Raw genomic sequence first — 27,600 nt, 5'->3', positions numbered from 1 at the left:
GATACAGAGTAAATAGAGAGACACGTCCGTCTGCAATAAAGAAGAAAAGAAGATGGTGATCACTGCTTCTCTAAATTTAGCATATATATGCTCGACAGTGATGGCGAAGCCTTCGTTCCCTGTTAAACTCTTTCTTTGGGTGATTTTACTCGCCAATCTCCCTACAAGGTAAGTGGAAATTGTTCAAGATATATTTTATTCCCGACACTACATTGCCAAAATCCAGTGTTTTGGCACACTTGCTATTTCAAAGAAAACATGCAATTTTCTAAATATATTTCTACATATAGGTACAATTTTTTATAATAATAATTGTCCTGTTTGTACTCGCTAGTCTTTGAGTTAAAATAAATCTGCTTGTAGGGTTGGCGCGTAACAGAACCGAGTCTCGATTTGGCTACGTGTAATGGAATGCATTTCACACATCTATCAGTTGACAGGTTGAATATGTGATGCTGTCTTAATCTCCAAGTCTGTTTGTTGATTAGGACTCCACATATCTCTTTTTATTTATATTTTGTAAGAGTATCACAGAAAGCAGTGGATCCCTTGCAGCTAAAGATGACGTTCAGATGGCTAATGGTTAGGTTATAGCATAGCTAATTACATGGCTGGAAAACGGAATTTAAATGTCGTCTTGTTTCAATTAAATGTGTGTTTGTGGTAGCTGAAGCCCATACGGGTTTTGTGATGATGTTTACTATGTGCATGCGTTATTCGACAAGCGAAGGCTTTTCTTAGACACAAAGCCTCTTAGGCTACCTAACGGTTTGCGAGTGTTGGATGTTGGTGTAGGACTACATCATGTAGAATTGAAACGATAAAGGTTTATCTTTATTTAGCCATCCTGAAACCCATTATAGTTGGTTTAACACATTTTCATCCCGATAGCCAATGTGAAGCACAATGTTTCAAAATGGCAGACACCGAAATGTAGTCACACAGAAACAATTCAATTGTCACAAAAAAAAACACACAATAAGGTAACACATGGACACGTTCTCAAGAATGCCCATGGTGAATCATTTACATCGTTTGAGCTAATCAAACCGATGCTAGATTTTCTAGCTACTCAAATTTGTGGAGAGAACATTTTCAATAATACGCTTGTCACGAAAAGGCAGCCATTGCACCAAGAAAATATGAATACTTGAGAAGGAAGCGGATGGTTTAAGGGCTCCCATCGCTTCCGTCTTGTGCTGCCTAAGGGTGAAAAATGGAGGCTGATAAATCAGACTTCATTCAATCAGCATCGTATAGAACACGGCCAAGGAGTGTTCTGGCCTACATTGAAATATCTGCATGGTACTTTGCTGCTGCATTCACACAAGTGTCAGTCTTCATAGCTGCGTACAGCTTGTTTGTTAAGAGTTGTTCTGAGAATATGTGCGGTGTTTCTAAAACCTATGTCTCAGATTGTGTGTCTGGTCAATCTCCTGTTAGACTATGGCCATTTTAATAAAACAAGCCAACATTCATTATTTACACAATGACAGCTGGGAATGTTTTCCTCCTGAGTAATTGTCATATTGTCATGTTTATGACCTAAAGGTATCAAAGACATTCCTAGTTCTGGGAGAGGACTACCACTGGGACAGGGCTAAATGAATAGGCCTGATAAGGCATGTTACATGGACCCCCGAGTTCGTTTTACAATAATCCTGAAGTTGGACCTCAGGGACAGGCATACATCATGATATTACATTCCACGTCCACGGGGCATAAGATACATGCTATCAGATATCTCAGTATAGCTATGCCTGTGTTAGCCTGTAGGTAACATGTTAATCCTGACAGATTCACTGGCTATAGAAGGGCCTCAAGAGTTTCCTATACTCAAACAGCAAGACAATTTTTTTAAGGCCAGCTCACCATCATGTTCAGGTGAACTGTGGATACATAAGATCAGACTCCCATTGCCTTGCCTAAAGACCTCAGATGAAGTAAACAGCTTTGTTGCTGTGTCGAGTATTAGTTCACTTCCTCACCAGTTACAGGTATGTTTCCATTATATATTATCCCGCATTTTGCAAATTAGCTGTCGGTGCTTGTTAACCATTGGCAGAATGGTACATTATTTTTAGATCTGGTTCTATCAGGCCAGATCCTATTTAACACCTTAAGCCTCAACACTTCCTAAATAGAGCTGTTTCTTCAGCTGCTAACAAGAATGGACTAATTAAGGACACACACCAACACAGGTCAGGTGATCTATCACTAATCGTTCAGTCTGAGGCTTAGTGACGTGGAGAAGGAGGCAGCCATTTCACAAAACGTCAGCGACCCTGCGCTATCTCTCTCTCTCAAACAGTGAGGCCATTTCCAGTGGAGTTTAGTCTTATTTCTATGGTAACAGGTGAAAGGTATGAGGCCCGTCATTCGCACAAACACCCATGAACATTCCCCGGGTGTTGGGATTGTCCATATGAATGCCTTGTGACATGTGTTTATATTTGTATTACAAGGGCCCTGCATATGTAGGAGTAGGAAAGGGGATGTTGGAGGACTGGGTTTTCATTTGCCAGAACTGCAAACACAGGGAAAGGATAGCTCATGGGAACGTGACATGATTACTGGAAGAACACAATCAATCACATCTCCACCGTCATTATCCTCAGATAAGAACACGTTCGGGGAATATATAAAACGGTATGGTCATCGTTTTGAGCCGGATTGAGAAGACTAACTAAACACTGTGTACAAGGTTCACGGTGACGGTTTAAACGACAGAGCCATTGATACATAATACAAATGTACAGCGTGAGAGACAGATGTCGAAAATTGGTCCGATCCACTTGTGGTCTCGTGAGACCTTCCAGTTGGAGTATCTCCTCAATGGAGACGTGACCGTGCTCCTGCCCTTCAGTGCTCTCCAGCATCAGACTCCAGCATGGACTCTCTCCACAGGCACTACTCAGACTCAATCAGCAGCTGAAACCTCAGCTAGGTCAGCTCCATATTTCCCTTCACACTTGTGCTGCCTTCAGGTCACAATGACCCCATCGTTGTGCTGCAACAACTTTACCCAATACAAAACCAAAAAAAAAGGATTTTCTTTTAACCTTCGCGCTGTGGGGGGTGTGAGACCGCCAGATAGTTGAGGAAATGCTTCACTTTATTTTTGTATGAGGTAAAGTTGTCGCAACACGTAGGGGGGTCACAACGACTGAAGGGTCACAATGACCCGAAGATAACACAAGGGATAAGAGAATGTATCCACACAGAAAAAAACATGTGCAGTCCTGGGAGAAGAAGCACCCTGAATGCAACACCCTTTATAGGTTCTCCAATTGGTAGACTACACCAGAGGGTCCATACATACTGTTTCAAGGCAACGTAGAGATTCTAAAGAGATCCACCTGAATTGTATGCTAAAGTTTTAATGTGGGGGTGGGTGGTAATGTGAAGCATTGCAGCCTAGAGCACTTACTGCACAGCCTGAGGAAAAGGGATGGTCAAAACACAGTGTCCTGCACCATACCTAAGTGCATGGAAAACCCATTAGGAAGGCACAGGCTGTTGTCTTTTGTTTTTGCACCATAGACATATATTTCTCTCTTTACCCACTCAATTTGTATACTCTCTCTCTCTCTCTCTCTCTCTGTCTCTCTCTCTCTGTCTCTCTGTCTCTCTCTCTCTCTCTCTCTCTCTCTGTCTCTCTCTCTCTTTCTCTCTCTCTCTCTCTCTCTCTCTCTCTCTCTCTCTCTCTCTCTCTCTCTCTCTCTCTCTCTCTCTCTCTCTCTCTCTCTCTCTCTCTCTCTCTCTCTCTCTCCCCTCTGTCTTTCATTCTATCTCTGTTGAAAAGATGGTTCCAATAGCTGGCTCCTCTCAAGGTTGCGCTTTTATCCATGTTTTCTGGTTCCATGGTTACTGAACTCTGCAGGCTCCCAAACAGGGAGCGTGTGAGTTGAGACACAGTCATTCATGCAGAATTCTATTTCCTCTGGCCTTTCATAACATTGTTGACACGGAATATGCTCTGATATTGTTTATATCCTCACATGGTTTGTTTTGGGGCCACCAGCCCTTTTCACATAAAGATCCCCACATACAGAAATGCCCCACTACTGAGGAGTCCTGCCTCCTAGTCCCATTGCAGGAATATATATAATTTGATATTAGAGTATTATTGACTTTTATTGCTTTGGAGTTGTTTTAAAGATATATTTCGCTGTAAGATGCTCCTAATGTGTTTAAACATTTCCCTTAGGTACTGTCAGACAGTTCATGGAGACCCAGTTCCCCAAAATACATTACAGACCAGGTCTACCTCGACTTGCCGTTATGATCTCCTCATTGGCATATCATAATGGTCGAACCCAACGTTATTTTCACAACCCGGGTCTAAGAGGGTAAATCCTCTTTGCTAGTTGTTGCCCCGGTGTTAGACAGTGATAATGTCCCAAATGTCATCTCTGTTCAGCGCTTCGCGTAGAAATCGGTCCCTCTCAGCTGGAGGTCTGCCCTTTATTAAGTTTCTCCCTGTCTCTTTGATTTCTAACAGCAGGCAACATGCATTAAGAATGGAGCCAAATGTGTCACTTGGTTTACCTAGAATGGGCTGTATGTATTTACTCCTTATGTTCTATATTTGTGATCTGCAAAGTCAGGCTCAGGTGGTTCAAATGTCCTCAGTTTGTTTTTACATCTCTTTCCCACAGCTCCTTCCAAACCGAAAACGATGACGACGAGGTGGCGAACAAAACGTGGGTGTTGACTCCCAAAGTGTACGAGAGTGACGTCACCCACATCCTAAACAGCCTACTGGACGGCTACGACAACAAACTGCGACCAGACATAGGCGGTAGGTGTCACCCCAACTCTCAGCCATTGGCCTTCTGCTGCTCGCACGCACACCAAGCCGTCGATCTCGTCACAACGTCTTCGCGATCGACGTCAAAATGCGAAACAGGCTCACCACCGAACACCGTCATTTCAAACAGGCCGTTCAGACTGGAATACTGAAACGAGCTTGCCTCATAGATGTGTAGGGCCAACAGAAACTGCATCTTGCCATTGTTTTAGCCGGGCAGTAACAGTAGTACTGTGGGAACGGCAATGAAACCTGGACTAGGCTGGTAATCCATCATGGGTCTATTTGCCCTGTCCGTCAGGGTGCTGCTGTGAGCCAAGTATACAGCTAGCAGAGCAGCTTCCTCTCTTCACATTGACTGGCAGCTGGGCTGGGCACCCACCGTCATGATGACAGTAGGAGCCGGGAAAGCTGGTAGATCTACCACCAGGGCTGTAGATCTGCAGAGGAGACGAGGATCAAGTTGCCATATTGATATTGGTCTCAGATCAGATTGGACTTGGAATGGTTCAGGTTCGGTTCTTTGGGGGGGGGGGTAGGACTCAGTGTGTCTCTCTTTACCTTAGCACTTAGAAGAGCTGCCTTCTTCTGACCAAAAAACAAGCCATGATGTTGCACCCTTGTCGTCTTCCCAGTGGTTGCCAAGTCACATACATACGACAAGGCTACATTTAGCTGGGTGTAGCAACTAACTAGTAGTGATTGAAACTGGGAAGTTTTCCTCCAAGTACTGAAAGTAGGTTTTAGCACAGATATTTCGACACATTTCATTTGAAGTCCGTTGTGCTGCTCATTCAACTTTAATGCAGCTGCAGTCTAGAGTAAGTGAGGGAGCACTCACAAGGGAAAGACATTGCCTTTCTTTGATTTATGGAAACACAAAAACCAAGGCTGCGTATTTGTTCTGTTGTCATGTAGGTAAAAGGGAGTGGTGTGCTTGTTTGAAACGTTTTATTAATGTATTTTGTTTTATTAAAAAAATATTTTACCATCTGGCATTATAGAAATAGCCTCGCTCGAAGTAGCTATTTTTGGAATGCCAAGTTTGAATAAAAAAATGGTAATGTGTTGGGATTTGGTGATGTGTCACACATTTTTATATTTTATGTGTTTTATGTATTATCATTTTGGCTATGCTTTAGGATATATTATTCATGGACTCATATAGTTTATGCATTTAATGCTGTGTCATATGATCTTCTCCAGGAAATTGAGAGAGTTTTGTGATGAGAGATCAAGCATAAGCCAGTTGGACTGTTGTGTATCTCTTTGCAATGACATGCAAAGAGGATGTAAACCCATTCACCCTTGACATCCTGCATAGACAGAGACCGGATCATCTCTTTGAGGTCCCAACCTGTCTTAAAAGCACACTGAAACACATACAGCACACAGCCCAGAACCACACCGAACTCTGGACTTTGACACTGAACTCGCGTGACTGAAAGGACGTGACAGAGTGTTGCGTTCTCCCTCTGACACCAAGCTGTCTACCTTCCAGGCCATATTTCTCCTGACTTCCACCCCCATCATCACAGGGCTGCTCAAGAGGACTGGCCTAGTGTGGGACATGAATAGATGGCTAGACTATGTTTTCCCAGGAGCCCTTTTGCTCCATGCTCAAGTATCTTCAGTCTGAGGGGATTTATTTTTTATTACCTGACTGTTATCAAGTTTTCTTGCTCTCAGAAAGACCTCTGGCTACACCACATGACTAATTAGCAAAAGGCTATCCAAAAACAACTGAAGTCCGGAATCGCATTTGACTCCAACTTCAATTGGATTAGTGAACATGACTCACAGTAATAGGCATTATGTGATGAACGAATATGCCAACAAATGAGTTTGAATGTCATGGTTCACGTGAATTACAGTTCAATTAAAAGTTCATTTGGTTATACCACACCAAACATGTGTCATGACACTGTTATGTTTTTATCTTTTTTTCTCCAGTCAAACCAACAGTGATCCACACAGACATGTTTGTGAACAGCATTGGGCCTGTAAATGCCATCAACATGGTAAGTATCATATTGTCCATCACAATCCTTATTTCATTTCTCCAGTTGCAACAAGTTGAAACAAATGAACTTTTCCTTTGTTATCATCAGTCACCCGACTGTCAGAATATTTTCTTCCAGACATTTAAAGTCTAATGGTGTGAAACACTACTACATAGAGTGAATGATCAGCTTCATTACAAATGACATGTGCATTATTGATAAATGATTTGATGCAATGCATGACATAATCACATTAGCTCTCCCAAAGACTCAATTTTTGAGTAAATCGAACCATTTTCAAAAAGAATATTCAATCTTTAGTGTCATTAAAGGCTAAATCATGCTTTTTGCTGTATTTCCATGGCTTCTGTTGTTGGACAAGCTTCCAGATTGTACTGTGATGCAATCAAGGACTATACAGACTGAATAAGCCATTCGAAGATGGTTGTTTCTATTTGTAGACAGAGTACAGGAGTTAAGCTGTACAGGCTGTAAAAATAGGACAGGATGGGTAGAGTGAGATTAGTGGACTGCATTGCTTAGAGAGCCTGCAGCCACTGTGCCCCATTGTACTACTGCTAAAATCCCTGCTGAGGTTCCAATGCCATGGTAATTCAGTCCAACAATCTGCATCTCCATCATGGGAAGACACCAGAGCACAGAGAGTCAAAGTATCAACTCTGTGTCTGTCATAACGGGGGGAAGAGAGAGTCAGTATTTTGATCTGCTTGGGAATAATTACCTTGGGCTTCCATGGCAACCAGCACTGATCTGTATTTACGTGTGTGTGTGTGTGTGTGTGTGTGTGCATGCCTGTTTGTTTGTGTGAATGTGTAGGGGTTTATTGATTGTTTTCATTCAAATGGAATCAGTGCTGTGTATAAAGTATTGTGTTATTTTAATTTTAAGATAAATCACAGTACATGTCTGTTGTGTAGTTCAGTCAAGACAATCACGTATTAGATTTGAGCATTTATGGATAACCATGACATGGAAAATAGGTTTGACTTTGGCGGAATGGATGATCTAAGGGAAGCCCTCCCTGCCTCCTCGTTGCGCACATACATACATGACATATGAGGCAGGGAGCAATAGAGATATAATCCCCCTGATGGATAGAACATACAGACAGCCAGGGGGAGAAGGGGATGGTGGAGGGCGGCAGCAGCACTGATCATACAACAACCGGGGTGAGTGTGCGTATCCGCGCAGCCTTTTAATGCCGTCTTATCGGACGTGGCCCAATGGGCTTTTGCTGCTAACACAGGTGTGGTAATGAACGGATGACACGCCCTGCCCGATTGCCCTGCCTGAACTAGCATCGCTGACGAAGGGTGTCAGACAAGAGGATTATGGGAATGAACTAGTGATATGGGGGCAAAGTAAACACTGTTGTTAATAGTGATCTAGTCCAGTCTAGTATTCATATTCTAACTTTCATGATCATAGTATCATACGTTTGCTTTAAGATCTTAGACATGGACAGCTCTCTTACTATACTGTTGTATAGTTCACATAAAGTTATGCTAAAAGATGCACTGTAAAACAGTACATAATAACATGAAGTCATTAAAAGTCACTATTAAAGACACATTACATATTCATAGTAAAGTGTTTCTGAAGGTGCTGCAATGATATGACTATTTAACCATTCAGGTCAGTATCGGTAAAGTAAGGTAAACTTCATTTACAAGCTTTCTGTGAAAAGAACAGAGAGAAAAAGAAAGATTAAAGAGGTACACGAGTTGAATTGGACATTTGATTTGGTAAGGCTCCCTGAGAGGAAAAGTCATGGGTGCTAATTTGTTTGGCTGCCCAAGGGAAACGTGCCCGTTGAATTGGCATAAATGAGCTGGATGGCAGTGTTGTTGTTTTATCTCGCTTATGACTCTTAGGTACGGATTTGGGCTTCATTGTAGGGCTATGCTTTGTGGAAAAGTTAATGCCTCAGTGCCCTCTCACACACAAATCCCCAGATTTCTCTCTTCCCTTACTTCACAATCAACCTCAGGGTCTCGTGGCTCCGGAAAGCTGAACAAAATAAATAAAGTCAAGCTCAAATCACAAAACACCTCACTTCTTTTGATGTCCTACTCATCTGTCTTTCTTTCGATGTCTCTCTTCCCGTTTTGGTTCGTTCTGTCTGTTTCTCGCTCTTCGCCATCTGTCTCTCCTTTCTTTTTCGAACTCCTCCATACTGCAACCCAGCCTCTCTTTGGATCGCAGTGGTCCCTCTCTCCTCAAAGTCCTCTCCTGCATAGGCCTTCCTTCACCTGGGTATTCCTCATCCTGTCTGTCAGATCAGTAGTAGTGGATAGTGGGCTTTTGTTAAGAGTGATGATGAGGCCCCAACGTGTGAGGTTAAGAGGTCAGATAATGCTTTTGCTACACACCATTTTCAGGTTGAGGGCCTCAATATTGTCAAGTTCCACTGGGCTATTTCATGGATTCACAGCCTGGGACACGTCCACTTTGCTTTGAGGAAGTGCCTTGCCAACATACCCAGCATTTTGTTTCATCATAGCAATAAAACTGCACTCCGAACAAAGAGTTTCTATAAAACCTCCAGAGTGATTTATATTCATGGCTCTGATGCACAAGCTTTTCAGTTTCAACGGTCTCAGGGCACTACAATTTGATTAAGGCTACTCTGTGTTAGTGTTTCGCGTCGTTAGATTTCCATGCATGTCGGAAGCGACTGGCGAGATTAGCATAGCACATGGACGTCCCCTGCCTGAGTTTGAACGTATGCTTTCCAGACTTGGAAAACCTTTACCGCTCTGTCAGAACACTGTCGCTTTGGTAACACGGCTTCAGATCTGGGCCCACCTTTCGGCGAAATCACGTGATCGACGTTGATCACGTTGTTAACACAAAGCCTTTTCTCTCTTTCTGCAGGAGTACACCATTGACATCTTCTTTGCGCAGACCTGGTATGACAGAAGGTTGAAGTTCAACAGCACCATGAAGGTGCTGCGCCTCAACAGCAACATGGTGGGCAAGATCTGGATCCCAGACACGTTCTTCCGCAATTCCAAGAAAGCAGACGCCCACTGGATCACCACACCCAACCGCATGCTTCGCATCTGGAACGATGGACGGATATTATACACACTGAGGTGAGGCCAGCGAGGAAAAGGGTGAACGACTCGTTGAACGACTCGGTTGACCGGTTATTGAACGAGGACGTTCAATGGTGATAAGATACTGATACATATCAGATTCTGTAAATGTGTCCTGACCTGACCTCACTTAAGAAATGCCTTTGGGTCTAGCTTGTCAATTAGCCTTTCTTTTCCCCTTGGTTAGGAGTTTTAGTCAGGCTGGATGACATGGTGGTCTCCACCACAGCGGGACATCCAGGATGAGCACTAGTTAGCTCTTGCTCGTCTTGTCTAATGAGAGGTTGAACTCTGCTGGACTCAATCAAACAGTGATTGATGTTCTCCCAGAATGCTGCTACACTTCATTAATCCAATGAGAAACTCCAACCAAACCCAGGGCTAATTGCGGCACTGCGATGCTAAATGGAACGACACATGACAATAGGAAGAGCATGGATGGGTAATGTTATTGTACTCCGTTTGCCGTTAATTAAGGATGTTTAATGACTTTGACTTTAAATCCACTGAACGGTTCAGATAAGACCACTGAAAATGAAGCCACACGGGTTTTGATTCGCGGTGACGAGCACAGTAGATGTAAACGGGGGGGGGTTGGTTTTCTTTCTGCAGGTTGACTATTGATGCCGAGTGCCAGCTTAAACTGAACAACTTTCCAATGGATGAGCACTCCTGTCCCCTGGAGTTTTCAAGCTGTAAGTCTAGCCATATGCTCTCCCTACCCCACCGTCTCCATCATTCTGTCTGTCACACTCTCACACAACCGCATGCTTTCACACCTACACACGCTCACACACGCGCACACACACACAGACGCCGATTTCGCTCTTTGCTCCGCCATCACTGCTTCCATCGAGAACAAGCACCTCATGGCAATAAAGACAGCGTGCAAAGCATGCATGCCGTCCCCTCTGCTTCTCCTCCAGTCCTAATTTCAACAGGCACAACGACAATTAGAATAACATAATGCTTCTTTTTTTCTCAAGCGACCCACAGAACAGACCACAGCCAGAGAAATCAATAGGCCAATAGGGGAGAGCTTTATGCTAATGAATGCTACCAGAGAGCTCACAGATGTATCATGGTATAATCTCCAAAGAAAAGTTCCTAAATAGCTCCTGAGAAACAATAAAAGAAAGAAAGAGGTTTCTAAAGGTCTAAAACAGAAGGAACCCCAAAAAATTAACACATTTAGTATTGATGAAAGCCGCAGATGCTTCCAGTGCTCGGAAACCAGTTGATGTGCTTGAGCTTCCCAAAGTAGGAGCAGATGACGTGGCAGATTTCTCAGCACATGCAGAGCATTTCCGAGCAATTATTTTGCAATGGTTGCAAAATCTACAAATGCAATGTCCATTCATTGAATCTATCTGTCTGATAACAGTCAGATTCACAAAATCTAACATTTAATCCATTGCGAGTATGAGTGTGAGAAAACAAGCCAAAGGCCAAATAAATGTATCTTGTCAGTAAAGAAAAATGACTATATTTGAACATCCTTAATGAGGATTTTCTACGTAACTGGAATCTGACTGGTTCTGTGACACTTAACACTTCTAATTAAAAAACTGAGCTCACATGCCCTAGATCTAATAGCAGCACAAAACTAGCAGATGCTAGGTCTGAAATCTATTTGAAATGCAAGACTACCAACATTTCCCTATGACACCGGATATCTGAATCAACTATGTTTTCTGATATCATAACCAGCATGAGAAACAGCTGGCCTTAATGTGTACAATATATAAAGACAAGAACTTTCCACCCAATGTGCTTCAGGCAGTTTGGATTTGCCAAATGTCTCAATTATATTCAATTAAAAATAATATTCAAGTTACAGTGGACAGTGTTGAGGAAAGTTCAAGCACATCAGACCCTCCACTTAACACCCGTGCACAGCTGAGCTCTTCTCTGGACACAAATCAAGAGAGACTGGACTCAGTGTTGTTCATTATTACCATTATATCAAGCTTCTGATCTCCCTGCATATTCCAGTCCACTAAAACTTCACTTGCCCTAATCCATTGCCATTTGAGTGATAATGAAGTACAAAATATGACACATCACCTGTACGACACCTTATTATCATAAGGCTTCAAAACGGAAGGGTATTTTTGGAAGAACAGCATAGATACTTTGTAGATAGTCGTCATTCGAACACTGGATGCATAGTGGATTGAAGCCAACAAATGGGAGCAACGTACAGATGTTTCAGGACATTCCCAGCAGATTTAGTGTGAGAGCCAAACGGTTGACCAAAAGAAAACTCTCTCCGAGTTTGGACTCGTCCTCCATCCCCTTCTCGATCTGATCTCCACCTGTGACCCTCTCCCTCTGCAGACGGCTATCCCAAGGAGGAGATCATCTACAAGTGGAAGAGGAGCTCTGTGGAGGTCGGGGACATCCGCTCCTGGAGGCTCTACCAGTTCTCCTTTGTCGGCCTGAGGAACACATCTGAGGTCGTGAGGACTGTGTCAGGTAGGCTTGCTCCGCTCGTTCGCTCATCAAAAAGGCTTTTTTGATGCACCACCTCCTCCGGCCTGTTAACTGCATGTTTGATTAGTCCGCTGTGGTTTTATCCCAAGTATAATGTGTATTGTAATACCACATTATATTGATATATAGAAATTCAATGATGTGTCATTGTAGTCTCTTTTTTATGCACCCTGGTGAATTTAAATAATTGTGGCAAATCAATTGCAGAAACACAATACAGATGCATTACAGTACTGTATGGTGTCCACAGTACCAATGAGTAATTCAGGGGAGGAACTAAGCTCCTTATGAAACTGCTTGTTTAACACTGTTGAACATTCAACATCAACTGTGTCTGGAGTTGTGTAAATGTGTGGTGGCATGAAAACGCCTTGTGAAGAGGAATATATGTTTGTTTTGTTTTTTGGGGGGTTTGTCAGTAAGTTTTTTTTTGTTGCCAAAATAAGATACAGTTTCATCTAAGATGTTGCCTTTGCCAGGTGTGTGGTAAAAATATTCAATCAAAACAAAATGAATCCTTGAAAATGAAAAGGTTGTGCCATAAATCTTACTTCATGGTTTTTAAAATATATTAAACATTTAGTATGTTAGTACTGTATTTGAATTGACAGCGTCAGTGGATAAGTGCTTATTAGAGAAAACACTCAACTTTACCATCATCATTAATATGGCAATGTTCTCTTTGGCTACAGAAAAGAGAAGGAGAACATTTAATAGATTTATAGAGATATCCGATTCATTTTCATTACTCAGTTAAACAGATATTGATTGAAGAGAAAAGATCTGGGATAAATCCCAGCCACTTAGCAGATTCATCCAGTGAAAAGAAACAGAGGTAATTCTAGGAGACATTCTGTAGTGGGTCAATTAATGTATTACCTGTAATTATTTCACAAAAACATTATTTTAACGCAACACTATTTTGCAAAGAAAAGCATTATTCACATTGCAATGTAAAAATTCCCCCATAAATACCTATTCAAAAACAAGTTTTTTCTTCTTTTTTTTTTACCTTGGTATAATTTCACACTGCTGGAGCTTACTATGATAAATTGATTTTATTTAACACCCCTCCATGCATGTTGATAAGATATATACAGGACATCTTTAAAGCAGAACAGATTTAAGCCAATATTCTTTTATTTTTCTCCACATCAGAGTAGAGCTATTTCATGGTAGCGTTTGAACACACTAAGCTGGCCTGAAATCTTTGAGGTGGAGGTTCTTCACAGCTGGCATTCTAACCCTGTGTCATGTCACTTAAGGCATCCAGTCATACAAAAAGAGTCTTTGATTTGCCATTTTTTTTACATGTGGTTTTCTTGCTTGAGTTCAAATACTGACAGCATGACACTGTTTATTTTGGTAGCCAGTTAACAAACTAGAGCTGGATCGCTCTTGCACGCACCACTGCTCCAACATCTGTTTGGTTATTACTGCTCACACACTAGCCTCAGATCCCAATGGTTAGCACAGATTTGAAGTTAGTGGAGCCCAACCGGGGTAAGATTGAACAACATTACACACAGAACAGCAATAACCCTCCACAGAAAGATAGGAAACGGGACTGGACTACAGTGTGGTGTCACAGAAACAAAAAAAACTAAGCAAGTGATGCTTCTCTTTTGTCTTTGGACTGCTACAACTTGGCATTCTACGTGGCTGTGTATTACGTGCGGAAAAACTTCTGAGGATCCTGACTTGGAATGGTTAGCCTGCATGCTGTACTTAGCGGGTCCTGACATATTCTATTTAAATGTACTCTGTATTACACCGGTTCACTTTGTGATCTCTTCTAAATTGGACTGAATTGGGCCGATGAATAGTGACTGAAAGAAGAAAAAAAATGGAGTGAAAGAATGATGCTGCACCATCTGTTCTGTCGCTGTAACGTCGCTTTTTGCAGAGAGCGCACGTCTGCTTGTATTGGATGTTCCTCCTCTGCAACGTGAACAAGATTAGTTTCTCACTATGTCACTTCACATCAGGGTCCTTCGAGAGCTTCTGCCAGAGCCTACCTGAACAGGCCTCGTGTCCCTCTGAGAGTCCTGGTCCAGCCCTGACTCCCTGCTGATCACATCCAAGCAGCCTGACAAGGACAAGCCAGGGGAAAGGAAACAAAGAAAAGGGGAAAAAGGGGAGGGAAACAGGCGAGTCAGTCACACACAGGTCAGGAGACGTTGGTCCTTTGTCCTTGGGTTACATGAATGCAAGTCAACCCCTTTGTGACGGGGTTAGGCTGGACGTACAGTACGGAGCCAAGCGCTGTGCTCCCATCTGGGTGCTCGGAGATAACGGAAAGAGAGAGACATGAGAGAGAGAGAGAGAGAGAGAGAGAGAGAGAGAGAGAGAGAGAGAGAGAGAGAGAGAGTGGAAAAACACAATACACTTTGGTTTCCTGGTCATATACAGCAAGAGTTTTATGAGCGGCCAGGTTCATTTTTGAAGGACCTCCCCAATTTCATGACCCTCCATCTGAGCACATCAGCGTTATTAATGATTTAATAAAGAATAATCTAGAGGAGCACAGACTATCCTCTCAACCGTAAGAGGAATCATTGGCGTTTGCCACATTTGTATTTGCCAGAATCCCCATCCCCTCGCTTTAAGATGAATCACAGCTCGCGGTAGAGAATATGGAAGTGTGTGTGTGTGTGTGTTTGCGCCTGGGTCTTTGCCAGTGTAGGCATGTGTATGCGTGTTTGTGTATAGGCGTGTCTTGGTTTTTGTAGTGAGGGGTTATTCTTAGAGTGACCTTCTAGATGCTGTGGCGCACAGCCCTGTTGTCTGTGTGCTCTGGTCTGTGTGATTCAGTCAGAGTCGAGAAAGCCCCGGGCCACATCAGCGTCCCTCTCCCCATTATGGAGCTCCTCGGTCTGCAGATGACTCGTCGACAGAGAGAATACTGCCGGCCTTTGTGGGGGAAAGGCACTGGGCCCAGCCAGCGAGCGAGCGTCACAAGCATTCGTTGACGTCCCCGTAGAAAGTGGGAGCTGGAGCACGTGCTTGTTCTGTCTTCTGGAGCCCCTCGGAGCGAAGGCCCCACGATCCGAGATCACCACCACCACGGCTACTCTGAGACGATCCCCCCCCCCACAAAAAAACCCAAAACAAAAACGCTCCATTGAGCGCACAGCTCTTTAATCTCTTGACAGTTCCTTAGGAGTGAGACGACCAACAAATGGGATGATGAATGACGTGGGCCAGTGATTCGTGGATGTTGCGGATGTTGACTTATCTTTGCGAGGGCACTTTGCCGTTTTTTTCCATTGAAGAGATGAAAGGCTTTGGCAACCTCGATGTGTGTCTCTTGGAGCTGTGATACTAACGAGGGTGTTTGTCCTGGAGAAACCACTTAGGGGAAAGACGTGGCAATATTGTGACCATGTAGCTGGAAGGAATGGGAGATTTCCCCTGCAGCACTGTGATAAGGGCCAGCGAGCAGGTTTGATAGAAGTAATCAAAAGCACATTAAGGGAAGCACCGTGAGACAGACCCACAGGGTGACTGAGAAGAGGGCCCGGCTCAAAGTCTTTCTGTCAACCTGTCATAAAAGCAGTACAGGCTTGATAAAGAACTGTTGGGTGAAAGAACAGAGTGATTCTGTTCACAACAATGAAACAATATCACAAAACGTATTAAACACAATACACATATGACATACACATTTTCTAATGTTTGAGTAACCACAAGACTCCCCTCGTGGGATAAAAATGTGGATGACTCCATTTACTGTATAAAACAGTGATTCAGAAGGTATGACATTGCACTGTTGTCAGTAATTCCCCTCCATTTGTCAGTCAAGTGAGCTTCTTGAAGAAATGAGTGAACAGGGTTACGGTGCCCCAATTAGCCCTGATGCAAGTATACTCCTGTAATAACAGAGTCCTTCTCTAGTCCCCTCCTCCTTCTCCTCCGGGCCGACGGTAAAGATGGTCAGGAGTGGGAGGGAAAACTCTGAGTCAGCCAGAATCCCCTCAGCTCCCTCGCTCCCTCGCTCCCCCGCTCCACCCTTCCACATCCTTCCTCTGACAGACTAATAAGGCTGTAATTAACACCTGGACACTGACAAAACTGATAAGCGGTAAAAAAAGAAAAAGAAGAAGAGATTGCTCTGGGAAAATAGGCTCTTGTTTTCCTCTCCGCTGACTACCACCTGCATATTAGGAGCTCTCCTTGTGCGTGAAAGGGAGGAAGGAAGGAAGAGAAATACAGAAACCAAGAAAGTATGAATGAAAATGAAGGAAAGATGTAATGAAAAGAAGAGTAAGGGAGACGAACAGAAGAAAAAAAAGGGTGGTGTGATCGTCCCCGCTTTTATGGCCTTGAATCCCCACCTAGGTTTGAGTAAAGAGTATGCAAGTCTATTTTCAGAGAAAGAAAACATCGCTAACTCTCCTACGATTCTCCGAGTCATCCTAACGACTACAGCTGCAGAAGCCCTGCCACAGGATCGTGTCAGAGACGTAAACTAGGACACAGGAATACATTGAGCGCAAGATGGAAATAAGCCCATTTATACATAGACATGAGCGTGACAGTGGTTCATTTCTGGCGTGGCTACAGGAAGGTTTGGGTGCTGCGAGGCTAGGCTACTTTATCGAACAGGCCTTGCCTGTCATCACTGAACGTGTGGGCCAATCCCCAGCGATAATATTGTGAGAGTGTGGTATATTAACACATCCTGCCTGTCGGTCTAACTGCTTACTTGCCTGTCTGTTTACGGCATCTATCTAGCTGTTGTAGCTTGTGGTATTCCGACACGATTGCACAGTGTAGTTGAACAGGCCGGCTCTCTTCTGTTCCACGCTAACTCGAGAGAACATGAAAATGTCTGAAGCTGCAGGTCTACGGTTTGCCTACGCTAATTAGATCTTGTCGTTTTTGAATTTGCAGATTATTTTCATATCAGGCACATCCAAGATTAGAGTGTGTTCATCAGTGCTCGGATTGCTCTGGAAATATGAGTCTTTCCTAAACCACTTCAAAGGGATAAGGGAAGATACCAAAATAAGGAGGTGCATTAAACATGGACTGGACATGCAATCGGTGTTGACGAGCCGAGTAATAGGTTCGAGTGACCAGGACACTCTGATTGCCCCCATGATTGTCACTGTTGCCAAGGATGTCCTTAAAATGGGAATGCCAGCTTGTCCAGAACCGTTACTGGAAATCTACCATTAGACTGAGTCACAAATGACCCCTGACAGGTCGGAGCAGAGCCGGTCTGTCAGCCTGTCAGCACATCCGCCCTGACCATTGGATGGCCAGCATGTGCCTCCACATCCTAGCCCGCCTGTCTCCATCACACCAATTTACGGAGCCTGAGATGGCGTTTTTCTTCTGCCAGAGGTGCTGTGGAGCTTTCCTCTTGGTCAGCAGCCTAAACCACCATTACCATATTCCCTTTGACAAACTCAGCCCTTGGCGATATGCAGCAACATTCCCGGGAATGATGTTTCAGCAGTTCCAGCCCTACCCTATAAACCCTCCTTTTTTCATTTAAAAATGGAAAAATGGAAAGACTTATTTACTCCTGTAATCTTGTTTTGGTGGGTTGGAATGAGCACATGAGTCTGTTTCATGTGTGTAATTCGGTTCGGCAGTCTCTGAGGCCTCAATGGTGTGCTCTGATGAATGATCTTCCCCCACCAAGTTATTATTGCATTCCAGAACTCTATGGAGAGAGAGACGAGATTACATCTGTGAGGTGTTTACTAAATTGCCTGCACCCGGAAAATGTGGAATACTAATAAAAATACTGGAAATAATATCTCAACATAAACAATGGCTTCAATTTTCAGTTTTAGTTTGCACGGCATATTTCCCATTCCACGCTGTACTGTATTTGCCATGCAATGGCAAGTCACTCTCATATGTCTTGTTGTAGAAACATCAAAGCAAGACACACCTGCGCAACATGAAAACAAATTAGAAAAATCACCGGAAAAAATACTTGGGAAACAGGCTTCATTAACAACCCAACTGCATTCAAGCTTAGCTTAAGCCTGAGCTGGAGAGCCCATATTTGACCACCTTTCATATTCTCTCTGACGACAGAGAGCTTTGTACTTTCTGTCAAAGAGAAATAGATATATAAATATATCAAGAGAAATGGTAACCCACCCCCCAAGCGCTCCCCCAGTAGAGAAGCAAGTCATGAGCTCATTCCCATGGTGGAAAGATAAAAGGAGCCCAGGCGTGTTCACACCTACGCCATTTGTTCCATTATCTGTCTGGGCTGACAGATGAGAACTCCTGGCAGAGCACAGCAGAGCTAGGCAGCTTTGAGGCCTACGTATGCTGGGCTCTCATTAGGAGGAACCAAGCACCAGGCATCAGGCGCAGGACCCTTTGATGTCCTCCAGCCTGGAGAGAGATGCACAGGGAGCTGCTGGAGCTAGCAGGCTGCTGTGCACTCCCGCTTCCATCGAGGGAGTGTGAAGTGCCGGTTTCTGAAGGTCGTTTTGGTTGCGGTTCATTGCTGTGAAATGCATTTGCAAATTCACTCGGGACGAATGAGAACAACATGGTTTTAAGGTGGCTCTATGCTTCTCAATGGCATCACATCTATTCTGTGTATTAGTCCTTGAGAATAATGTGGAATTGAACCTGCATCTATCTACTGAACTACTGAAGTTTGGAATGATATGGAATTAAGGGTTATCCTGTGAACACGTTGTATATTATGAGGACTAATACCTTGTTTTGGTCAGCAGGTATGTGTCAACAGGGTAGCCAGACAACAAGAAAAAAGTAAAGCTCAGTCTACTGCTGTACTGCAAGTCGTTATTAAAGCTGAAACAGCTCATTACTCCAGGAGGTGAAATAAGGGGGTCCGCGTTTGTATGTGTTGGGGAGGTCTCTATCTAGAGAGCAATGTTCCCTGTAATGACTCTCACAGACAAACTGACAGAGACAGGCAGCGTAGGTGTCTTGCAGCCTATACGAGGCCCTATGGCAACAACCCATCATCATTAATAGAACGAGGTAATGGTATGTAGCAATTGCCATGCTGACCATGCTGAAATAAGTGTATTAACTGGCTGTTTTTTCAGCTGCCTCTGGGCAAGTTTCAGGTCTTGGCTAATGTAATGTTAATAAAAACAAATATTCGACCACAGACCCTTGAGAAGCGAACTTAATGTGTCTCCTACACCTATTACTGAGCCAGCCTGCCTCGTCAGCAGAACGGAGCAGACACAGGAACGTTGTTCACTCTCGCTCGGAGTTTGTTATTTCAGGATGCTCTTAGTGGTGAGGCGATCAGAGAATCAGCGTGAGATCCCTCTCTCAGACCTGCTATCTCGACAACATCCCAACTGTGTGCAGACACGCACACAACGCACGCCAGTGGTGGACAATTTGGAATTGTTACATTTAGTCATTTAGCAAATTGTTGCGAGGTAAACAAACAGGTTGCCCAATAGCTTAGTACTTCATGAACACACCCCAGCTGTTCCACTCTCAGCTAAACTGTTCTTCACATTGGCAGAATGGAGAAGGTACACACAAGCTGTGTACCTTGCAGGCTACCAGGCTCAAACTGTGGTGGTCGGGGGATTCAACGCAGCTACTCTTGACATGGTGTGAAACAGGGCTTTGGCTGTACGGTCGCTGCATGCTAGTGTGGCACACTCTGTAAACCACCACAGGCCCACAGGAACAAATCAGGCAGGCAGAGAGAGACTTCTATCCGTCAGGCTGGCCAGAAATATAGGTTCCATAGGAAAGAGGTGGTGTTCTTGTTTTACTAGTAGTGGTCTGGACGTTGTGCAAGGAGACTTCAATGTGTTTGAACGGAGGTAGACCCAGGGGAACCTGGGAAGACGTGTCAGGTCTTGGCCAGAGGATCATCCACCTCCTAACACTCGCCATCTGGCTGGGTCAGCAGGGTGAGGAGCTGCTTTGGGGGACTGTCGACAGGATGGTGTGGATAGAGGTGTTTGATTGATGTGGAGGGTCGAGTCGGTCTTCCTTGTCCACCGTGAAATTAGGGAGCAATTACTGCTCACGACGCATGTGTATTTGGTGGCAGATGACGTCGTTTGGGTTTGAAACGCAACGCTCGTTTCGAATGCGTGTTTGCCCTGGTATTTTGTGTCTTTTACTAATCTTTTTTCCCCCCCCACACGTTTCTAATCGTTCCATATGCTTGCCTTTCAAATGCACATTTGTCCTAACAGTTTGCCTCTCTTCGGGAATCGAGGCTTCACCCGCACTGCGTCGTTAACCGTGGTTAATGTTTCCCTGCGCTTGTCTCTCCCCTCTGGTAGGAGACTACGTGGTGCTGACCGTGTTCTTTGACCTGAGCAGGAGGATGGGCTACTTCACCATCCAGACCTACATCCCCTGCACCCTCATTGTTGTCCTCTCCTGGGTCTCCTTCTGGATCAACAAGGACGCCGTGCCCGCTAGGACTTCCTTAGGTGAGGGAACATCCCTTTAATACCTCAAATGACTGTGGCGGTTGAGACGGCGTCCTTTCTGCATGGTTTCCTGTAAGTCATGGTAAATATGTATGAGGCTCTGCAGCTGTTTTTCGACGCGCCTCATGTCTGTGGCTGTTAAGTAAAGGGTTTGCCTTGAGCAAACACATGATGGGTATGTTTTTGCAGAAATACACACAAACAGAGAACAAATAATGATGGGTACTATTATTATCTGTTTTACATTTAATCAGTGGGGGTTCTGCCAAGGCATTCATTTCCCTAATCCCATCCAACCCAGCCAAAACCCAAACATACGTTGCAGGATCACAGTGGTGTTCATTAGCAATCTTGCCCCTAATTAATCCCTCTCTCATCACTACAGTACATAAGACCTGTGGTGAATCAGGCCAGCCTCTCTCCTCTCAGAGAGTGCAGCTGCTTCAAAACATAGTCTGTCTTCATTTTATGAGGCCATCCCAGCACATATGTCTTTTATGCATGTCTTAATGAGTGTTCAATTAAATATCACAGCAAGAAAGATGCCGGCTTGGCTTTTTTTTTTGCAGGTGCCAGGTTTGCTTCAGGTAAAAGCAAGTGGTTGAGACAATTTGAATGGAGTTTGTTGGCATTTTAACCCCTGCTTGGTCTCTAAAGTGGAAGATCACCGGAGATAATGTTCTCGTCCAATCACAACGCAGTTCCTTAGTCAGCTTTTTGAAAGCCTGGGATGATCTCAGTCTTGACCTTACAAGCACTGCTGAATGTAAAGCAACCGTGTTAACATATCCAGAGTTACTCTCATCACATTTGTCTATGTACTGCGCCAAAATGTCGTCATGACATTATAAATGTGACCGAACATGGTCGCAGTCATTGTGATCTGCAACAAACTGCACACATGTTCTAATATTTTACTTTCCTCATGGAAGATGGCTGAAAGGTAGACATTGCTGGGGATTAATGGCTGTGACATAATTCTTAATCCTTCAGCGCCATCCAGCAAAATATCACAATCACTCCCCAACCACCCCCTGTTGGGAATACTGCAACATTAATCTGGGGCCAGGAAGATGACTCTCATGTCAAGTGAAAAAAATCAAATAAATTACAAACAAATGATTGTGATTAGCTCCCTCGAGATCTATTACAAGGACCCCCACGTTGATAAGATGTGTTGGTTTTATATCTATTTGCTGGCTGCAGTCAGCACTGTCAATGTACATTTCCACAAACGTTTTCATGGCCATGTGCCTCCGCCTTATCCTCTTCCTCTGCAATGGTGACAAAGAGCACAGCAGATGGTTGATGGGTAGACTATTGACAAGACTGGATAATGGCGAGCGCACAACAGTTGGCCGCTGTTCCTCGCGGGGAAACCGTACGTCACATTGCGTCGAGTGTTGGCAATTAACCCGACTCTGTATTTCATAAGCCTCTGGTTTGTGTAATCCAGCACTTTAACACTCTCTGCGCCTTCATGGAATTGAATCCGTTATTGTGACTGACGTGGCCTGTTTCCTTGGCATCCTTCTATGAGGTGAGAAATTGTGCCCTTCATGGATTATACATATGCTGTTCACCATAGGGAGCGTCCTTCCAAGTTTCCCCCAAGTTTTCTCCCGGTCAGAATACATTTAGTATTGAAAAGCGGTGAGCGAGCGACGGTGGCTCTCATCTAAATGTAAAACTATTCAGCCATTTGTGTACTGTACTGTTTATAATTCCATTCTTATCCAGGTCAGCCGGTCTGAAAATCCTCTTGGTGAATAATCACAGGAAAGAATATGTTTACGTAGAGGGGAACTGTTGGGGGTTTTCGCTGGCTCCCTCCCACATCTGTATGAAACTAGGAGTAGGTTACGCAGGTACTGAACAGAGCAGTATGTGCATACAGTACCGAATAACAAAGGACATTCATTGCCCTTTCCAGTACATTCTCCTGCACCCTAATGCTGTTCAAAGTCCTACGCTGCATCAAGTCCCTTGAATTCGAAACGAGAACATATTCACTGCATCTGGTGTCACCTTTGCCCCCACCTCGTGTGACTTTGGGGACCATCTGTTTCCTCTGTGTCACTGACAGGCATCACCACGGTGCTGACCATGACCACCCTCAGTACCATTGCCAGGAAGTCCCTGCCGAAGGTGTCCTACGTAACCGCCATGGATCTCTTTGTCTCCGTGTGTTTCATCTTTGTCTTCGCCGCCCTGATAGAGTACGGCACGCTGCACTACTTTGTGAGCAACAGGAAGCCCAGCAAAAACAAGGACAAGAAGAAGAAAAACCCGGTGAGTGACTTTTCCAGAACCTACCAGGCCTAGACTAGAAACCACTAGTCTGTCTTTAACTACGTTTACTGTCTGGAAAAGCACACAAGCTGTGAAACTTAGGGAAAATAATGATGGTGCCTACATAGAGAACATTCTGATATCCCAATGTCACATTTTGACAGATATGCACTAAAGAAGAATTCTTATGTTGGATCTGCCGTGCGCAATATATTTTCCTCCAAAGCATTCTGACCCAATTTTAGAGAAGCAACTTTCAACAGCCTCAACATCTGTCTTCGACCGCAGAGATACATTACATCAATATCTCTCCCATAGAAGACCCACTATGTGTGTTGACCCAAGCTCCACCTTTTACTGATTGTATTGCACGATGATAAGCCAGCGTAATGCAGGCTGTCAGGCAGCTTGGTGAGGTGATATTTTCTCTGAGGCAAATACAACAGAACACTCTTTAGGCGGCCATGCAGATGCAGTTGGCCCGAGGCTGTGCTTAATCCACACCACATCTGTTATGGCTGGTATTTAGACCCTTTTACATGACCTGGGAATGTCTTGTGCGGTCAACAGTCCCCTCACCATAATAGCTTCTAGCTTTTGATGTTCAAAGGTTTCCCTACATGCAAAGATCTAGGATTATCTTACTAACTATGAAGTTCATTAGGAAACTGAACTTGAATCAATAAAACTGACTTCTCACCCCCAATCTTAAGTAAATAAAAACAGTCTGACCCAATTACTACTAGTAGTATTACAAGTAGCTACTACTATTCACTAAAATGGGAATTGCACTAGTCCATAACTTTATACTTGCTTTGTGATGTAAATCAAAGAAGGATTACTGAATAACTGTGGGACTCTAATGCCTAATTTCCATCTTGAAGGGAATGTTCTGATGAGGTCAATTTACATGGTCTGCCAAGATGCAGATGCCTTGACGCAGGTCCTTTTGATCTACATTAAGAGTTCACAAAGTATTCTCCTTTCATTTCTTTTAGGTTTGTCCAGTAAAAAATGTCCCCCAAACAGTAGCACCCTATTTTGATGTGATGGAGTTCAGAGATTTGTATTATGCATGAACACAACTGCTTATTTATGATCTTTCTGGTAAATGTATGCATACTGGAACTTATAAAGCATTCCATTTGGACTAATTGATTCATAAACAACATCATGAAAAGAAATACACAATTTAAGTCTCACAAAAACTATCTACAAAAAAAGATATGTCGTCAAAAATGTATCTTTCTATATATTTTCCCTGTTTCTTAACAGTATATGTGTATCGTCCTACAGTATGTATTTAAATTGTACTCTCTTTTTACTGCCACAAATGACCTTAAGTTGCCAACATCATGTACTATGATAATGTTTTCATAACACATTAGCAAAAAGTCCCTTTGACTTGCATTAGTACAGTATTTTAATTGACCAACAACAACATGTCTAGGATAAAAATTACCTTTCAGTAATGGATTTCAAGTTTGTATCATGTATGTTGTGCACAGCGCGTAGACTACCGTCTGATAAATCTATTGTCGAATGTGATGCATCCCCACCATGCATATCCCTCCTATGTGCGTGTGTCAAAGTATGATATTCTCTCGCCACTTTCAGTTCAGCAGCACTGCTGTTGTTTTGACATTCTCTTTGTGTGTTTGTTTCTTTTACATGTGCTCCTTTTTTGTTGTTTATTCTCTTTCAATTCCATGTCCTGTTTGGACAAAAGCTCCTCCGGCTCTTTTCCTCAAAGGTATATCGCCTGTGTCTGCGTTTCACCTGTTGACTGCATGTGTCTGTTGCATTTTGCCTCTCCGGCCTAGCGCACATCACTGCTAACTGCCTGTTCTGGATTGCCCCTTTTCTCAAACCAAACTTTTAGCTCAGAATCTCTTCACACACATATCAAAAATCCAAGGGCTGCATAGTGTGGAGGCAGCTAGACGTACTTGTGTGTAGCGATAGCAATTTCTGCTCTCAGATAAACATCCCACACATGTCCAGAGCAAAGGAACAGACCTGCCCACAGTATATATATATATATATATTTTTTTTTTCTCCTCCATTTTATTTTGCTTTTATCTGTCTCACTGCTGCTGTTGTAAACCCAGTAATACAGTGGTGGCTTTTTCTCCCTTCCTCTGTCACTGTAACCTCTACCTGTGTGTTTGTGGGGCTTTTCAACCTGACACTTCCCATAGGGTCAGCAGAGCCTTAACAGACTGAAATAGACAACCAAACTTTGTGTTTAAGTCTAATTAACGTCTTTATGACTACTCTCAGCAGATTTAGTTGTGGTCATCTTTACCCTCAATCCAACGGGGTAGAAAGGAGTTATATTACTGCTGTAGTTAGGAGAACTAACTACAGAACTCGCTGCATCCATGTGGAATGCCAAATTTGGCAAGGTCATTTTTACTGAGTTTCAACTGGACTATCTACTTTTAGGTTAGTGACATACATGTGCTATTTATGGAAACACTGCTATGACGATCTAAATGGAAAGCTAAGTGTAGTTTTGATGAGGTCATCAGGATCCACCATGGGATCCTCTGTGTTTCCAAACGTCGAGAGGTTGTCTACTTTCACCCGGTTAAAGCTGCGTTGCCACTGTGTTGTCATGCCAACCCCCCAGCCCGGCTGTGCAGCAGGATCTGTGTGTGCTCCTTCTGCTTGAGCTGCCACGCGCTTCCACTGCAATCTGAGAACAGAGTCACATGGCCTGCTTTGCTAATCCCTCTTGCTGCTGTCAATCAATCGGACTGTATTGTGAAAGCCAACCAATCCTTCTTTTTACATGTGGTTATGTATCGTTTTGAAAGGGATGACAAGCACCCTTGTGTACTAGTGCTGGGCAAAATTGTGCTGCAGGGAATGAATTAGTGTTCAATCAGCGTTTACAGCTTGTTTAGGAACACATGCTCTGAGCAATCATTCCTCATGGTTAGGATGAATCTGTGTGTGATATGATTGAGATAAACACTACAGTTATCTTGTCTTTTATCCTCTAACAACAGTGGCGTTTAGTTTGTGTAGTGCACTGCACTATGAGCCTCACGTGCTTTTTTAAATGTTTATGTTGAAATCTGCTAGGTCAGCCAAACTTTCACCCCCAAAAGTTAGCAGAGGGAGAATTAATCTTTCAAAGAGCCGGAATTCCAATTTGTGAAAAGGTGGCACGGCCTTCTGAGATAAAAGCCCATGAAAACGCTCAATTTGAATATTAATTGTCTCTCCTTTGAGTGACAGAGCAAAAGACATTACTGATGTCACTGTCCTATTTAAAGAAGTTGCTTTAAATTTAAAACCGTGCCCTCCAGTGGTGTGCTGGTTAGGAAGGGACATTCAGAATAACAGGAAGAGTAGGAACATGAGCCTGTCAAAGAATGTATCATCCTAAAGCATGCAATAGGTGCGTCATAAACCATAATGGCATCTCAAATTATGTCATAAATGTGTGTAATTCACATTAAAGAGATTATGTTCAGCTAGGGCCTTCGGGATACTCCTAGTGCGTTCTGTGACGCAAAGCAGCAGAGTTGAAAATGGGTTGCCCAGCACTAGCATTGTTGAAATGCTAAAGAAAGCACAAGAAGCTACTAACTCCTAATGCTGCTCCGAAACTGGACTTACCACTGTAATGTGCATCAAGAATGTGGTGTGTGTATATAAAGCTCAGATATCAGATATGAGAATGGAAGAACTTCAGAGAGTCATTCCACATCAGTTAGGTCAAAGTTTAACCAACTCACACGGATACCTAGCTTAAACACTTAACAGAGTGAGACAGAGTTGAGTCATCCGAACATATGTCCCTCAAATCTCCTTCATTCATCATTTTCAACCATGTGGTCAGAGAATTTGAATAGGCTGCATACCATTCTCATGCCTGATACCTCAGTCTGATAATGTACTAATATGGAGAGAGAAGTCTGACCAGTGTCTGTTGTAAGCTGCACTAATTCAAATAACAGAATCACGTTATTTGTTTGGGGTATTATTTCTTCTTGACATTTCACTGGCAAGCCAAGGTGCAAATTACAATTTCCTGCTGACAAACCAAAATGAAAAAAAAAAGCCCCAAAGCAAGACTAGGCCCCCTGGGTGAGTGAACGTCCCCTGTCGTAGGCTGAGATGGATCACTGTTCTCTCTCTGTCCAAAGCAGACCCCGACGGTGGACATCCGTCCTCGCTCGGCCACGGCCATCCAGATGAACAACGCCACGCACATGCAGGAGGGCGACGAGGAGTACGGCTACGAATGCCTGGACGGCAAGGACTGCACCAGCTTCTTCTGCTGTTTCGAGGACTGCCGTTCCGGGGCGTGGCGACACGGGCGGTTGCACATCCGCGTGGCCAAGATAGACTCGTACGCACGCATCTTCTTCCCCACCGCGTTCGGTCTCTTCAACCTGGTATACTGGGTGTCCTATCTCTATCTTTAG

The 27,600-nt window shown here is 43.7% G+C and overlaps 1 protein-coding gene across 2 annotated transcripts; it reads left to right on the top strand.

Annotated features, from left to right (window-relative positions):
* The first annotated feature begins 52 nt into the window (after positions 1–52).
* On the top strand, positions 53–27,600 carry gabrg2 (gamma-aminobutyric acid type A receptor subunit gamma2). Of its 2 annotated transcripts, none has more exons than XM_084697823.1 (10): positions 53–168; positions 4,662–4,804; positions 6,767–6,834; positions 9,715–9,935; positions 10,551–10,633; positions 12,279–12,416; positions 20,711–20,863; positions 22,950–23,155; positions 24,885–24,908; positions 27,322–27,600. In XM_084697823.1, exons 1-10 carry the CDS (start codon positions 53–55, stop codon positions 27,598–27,600), a joined length of 1,431 nt encoding a protein of 476 aa, XP_084553949.1. The 2 variants fall into 2 exon arrangements, with proteins under 2 accessions (XP_084553949.1, XP_084553948.1); XM_084697822.1 differs by having other exon boundaries at positions 27,319–27,600.

This window comes from Hypomesus nipponensis, chromosome 5 (genome assembly GCF_054491055.1).
Source record: "Hypomesus nipponensis isolate SF chromosome 5, ASM5449105v1, whole genome shotgun sequence".
NCBI lineage: Eukaryota > Metazoa > Chordata > Actinopteri > Osmeriformes > Osmeridae > Hypomesus > Hypomesus nipponensis.
Note: the sequence above shows the minus strand (reverse complement) of the source record. Positions and strands in the feature narration are given on the sequence as shown.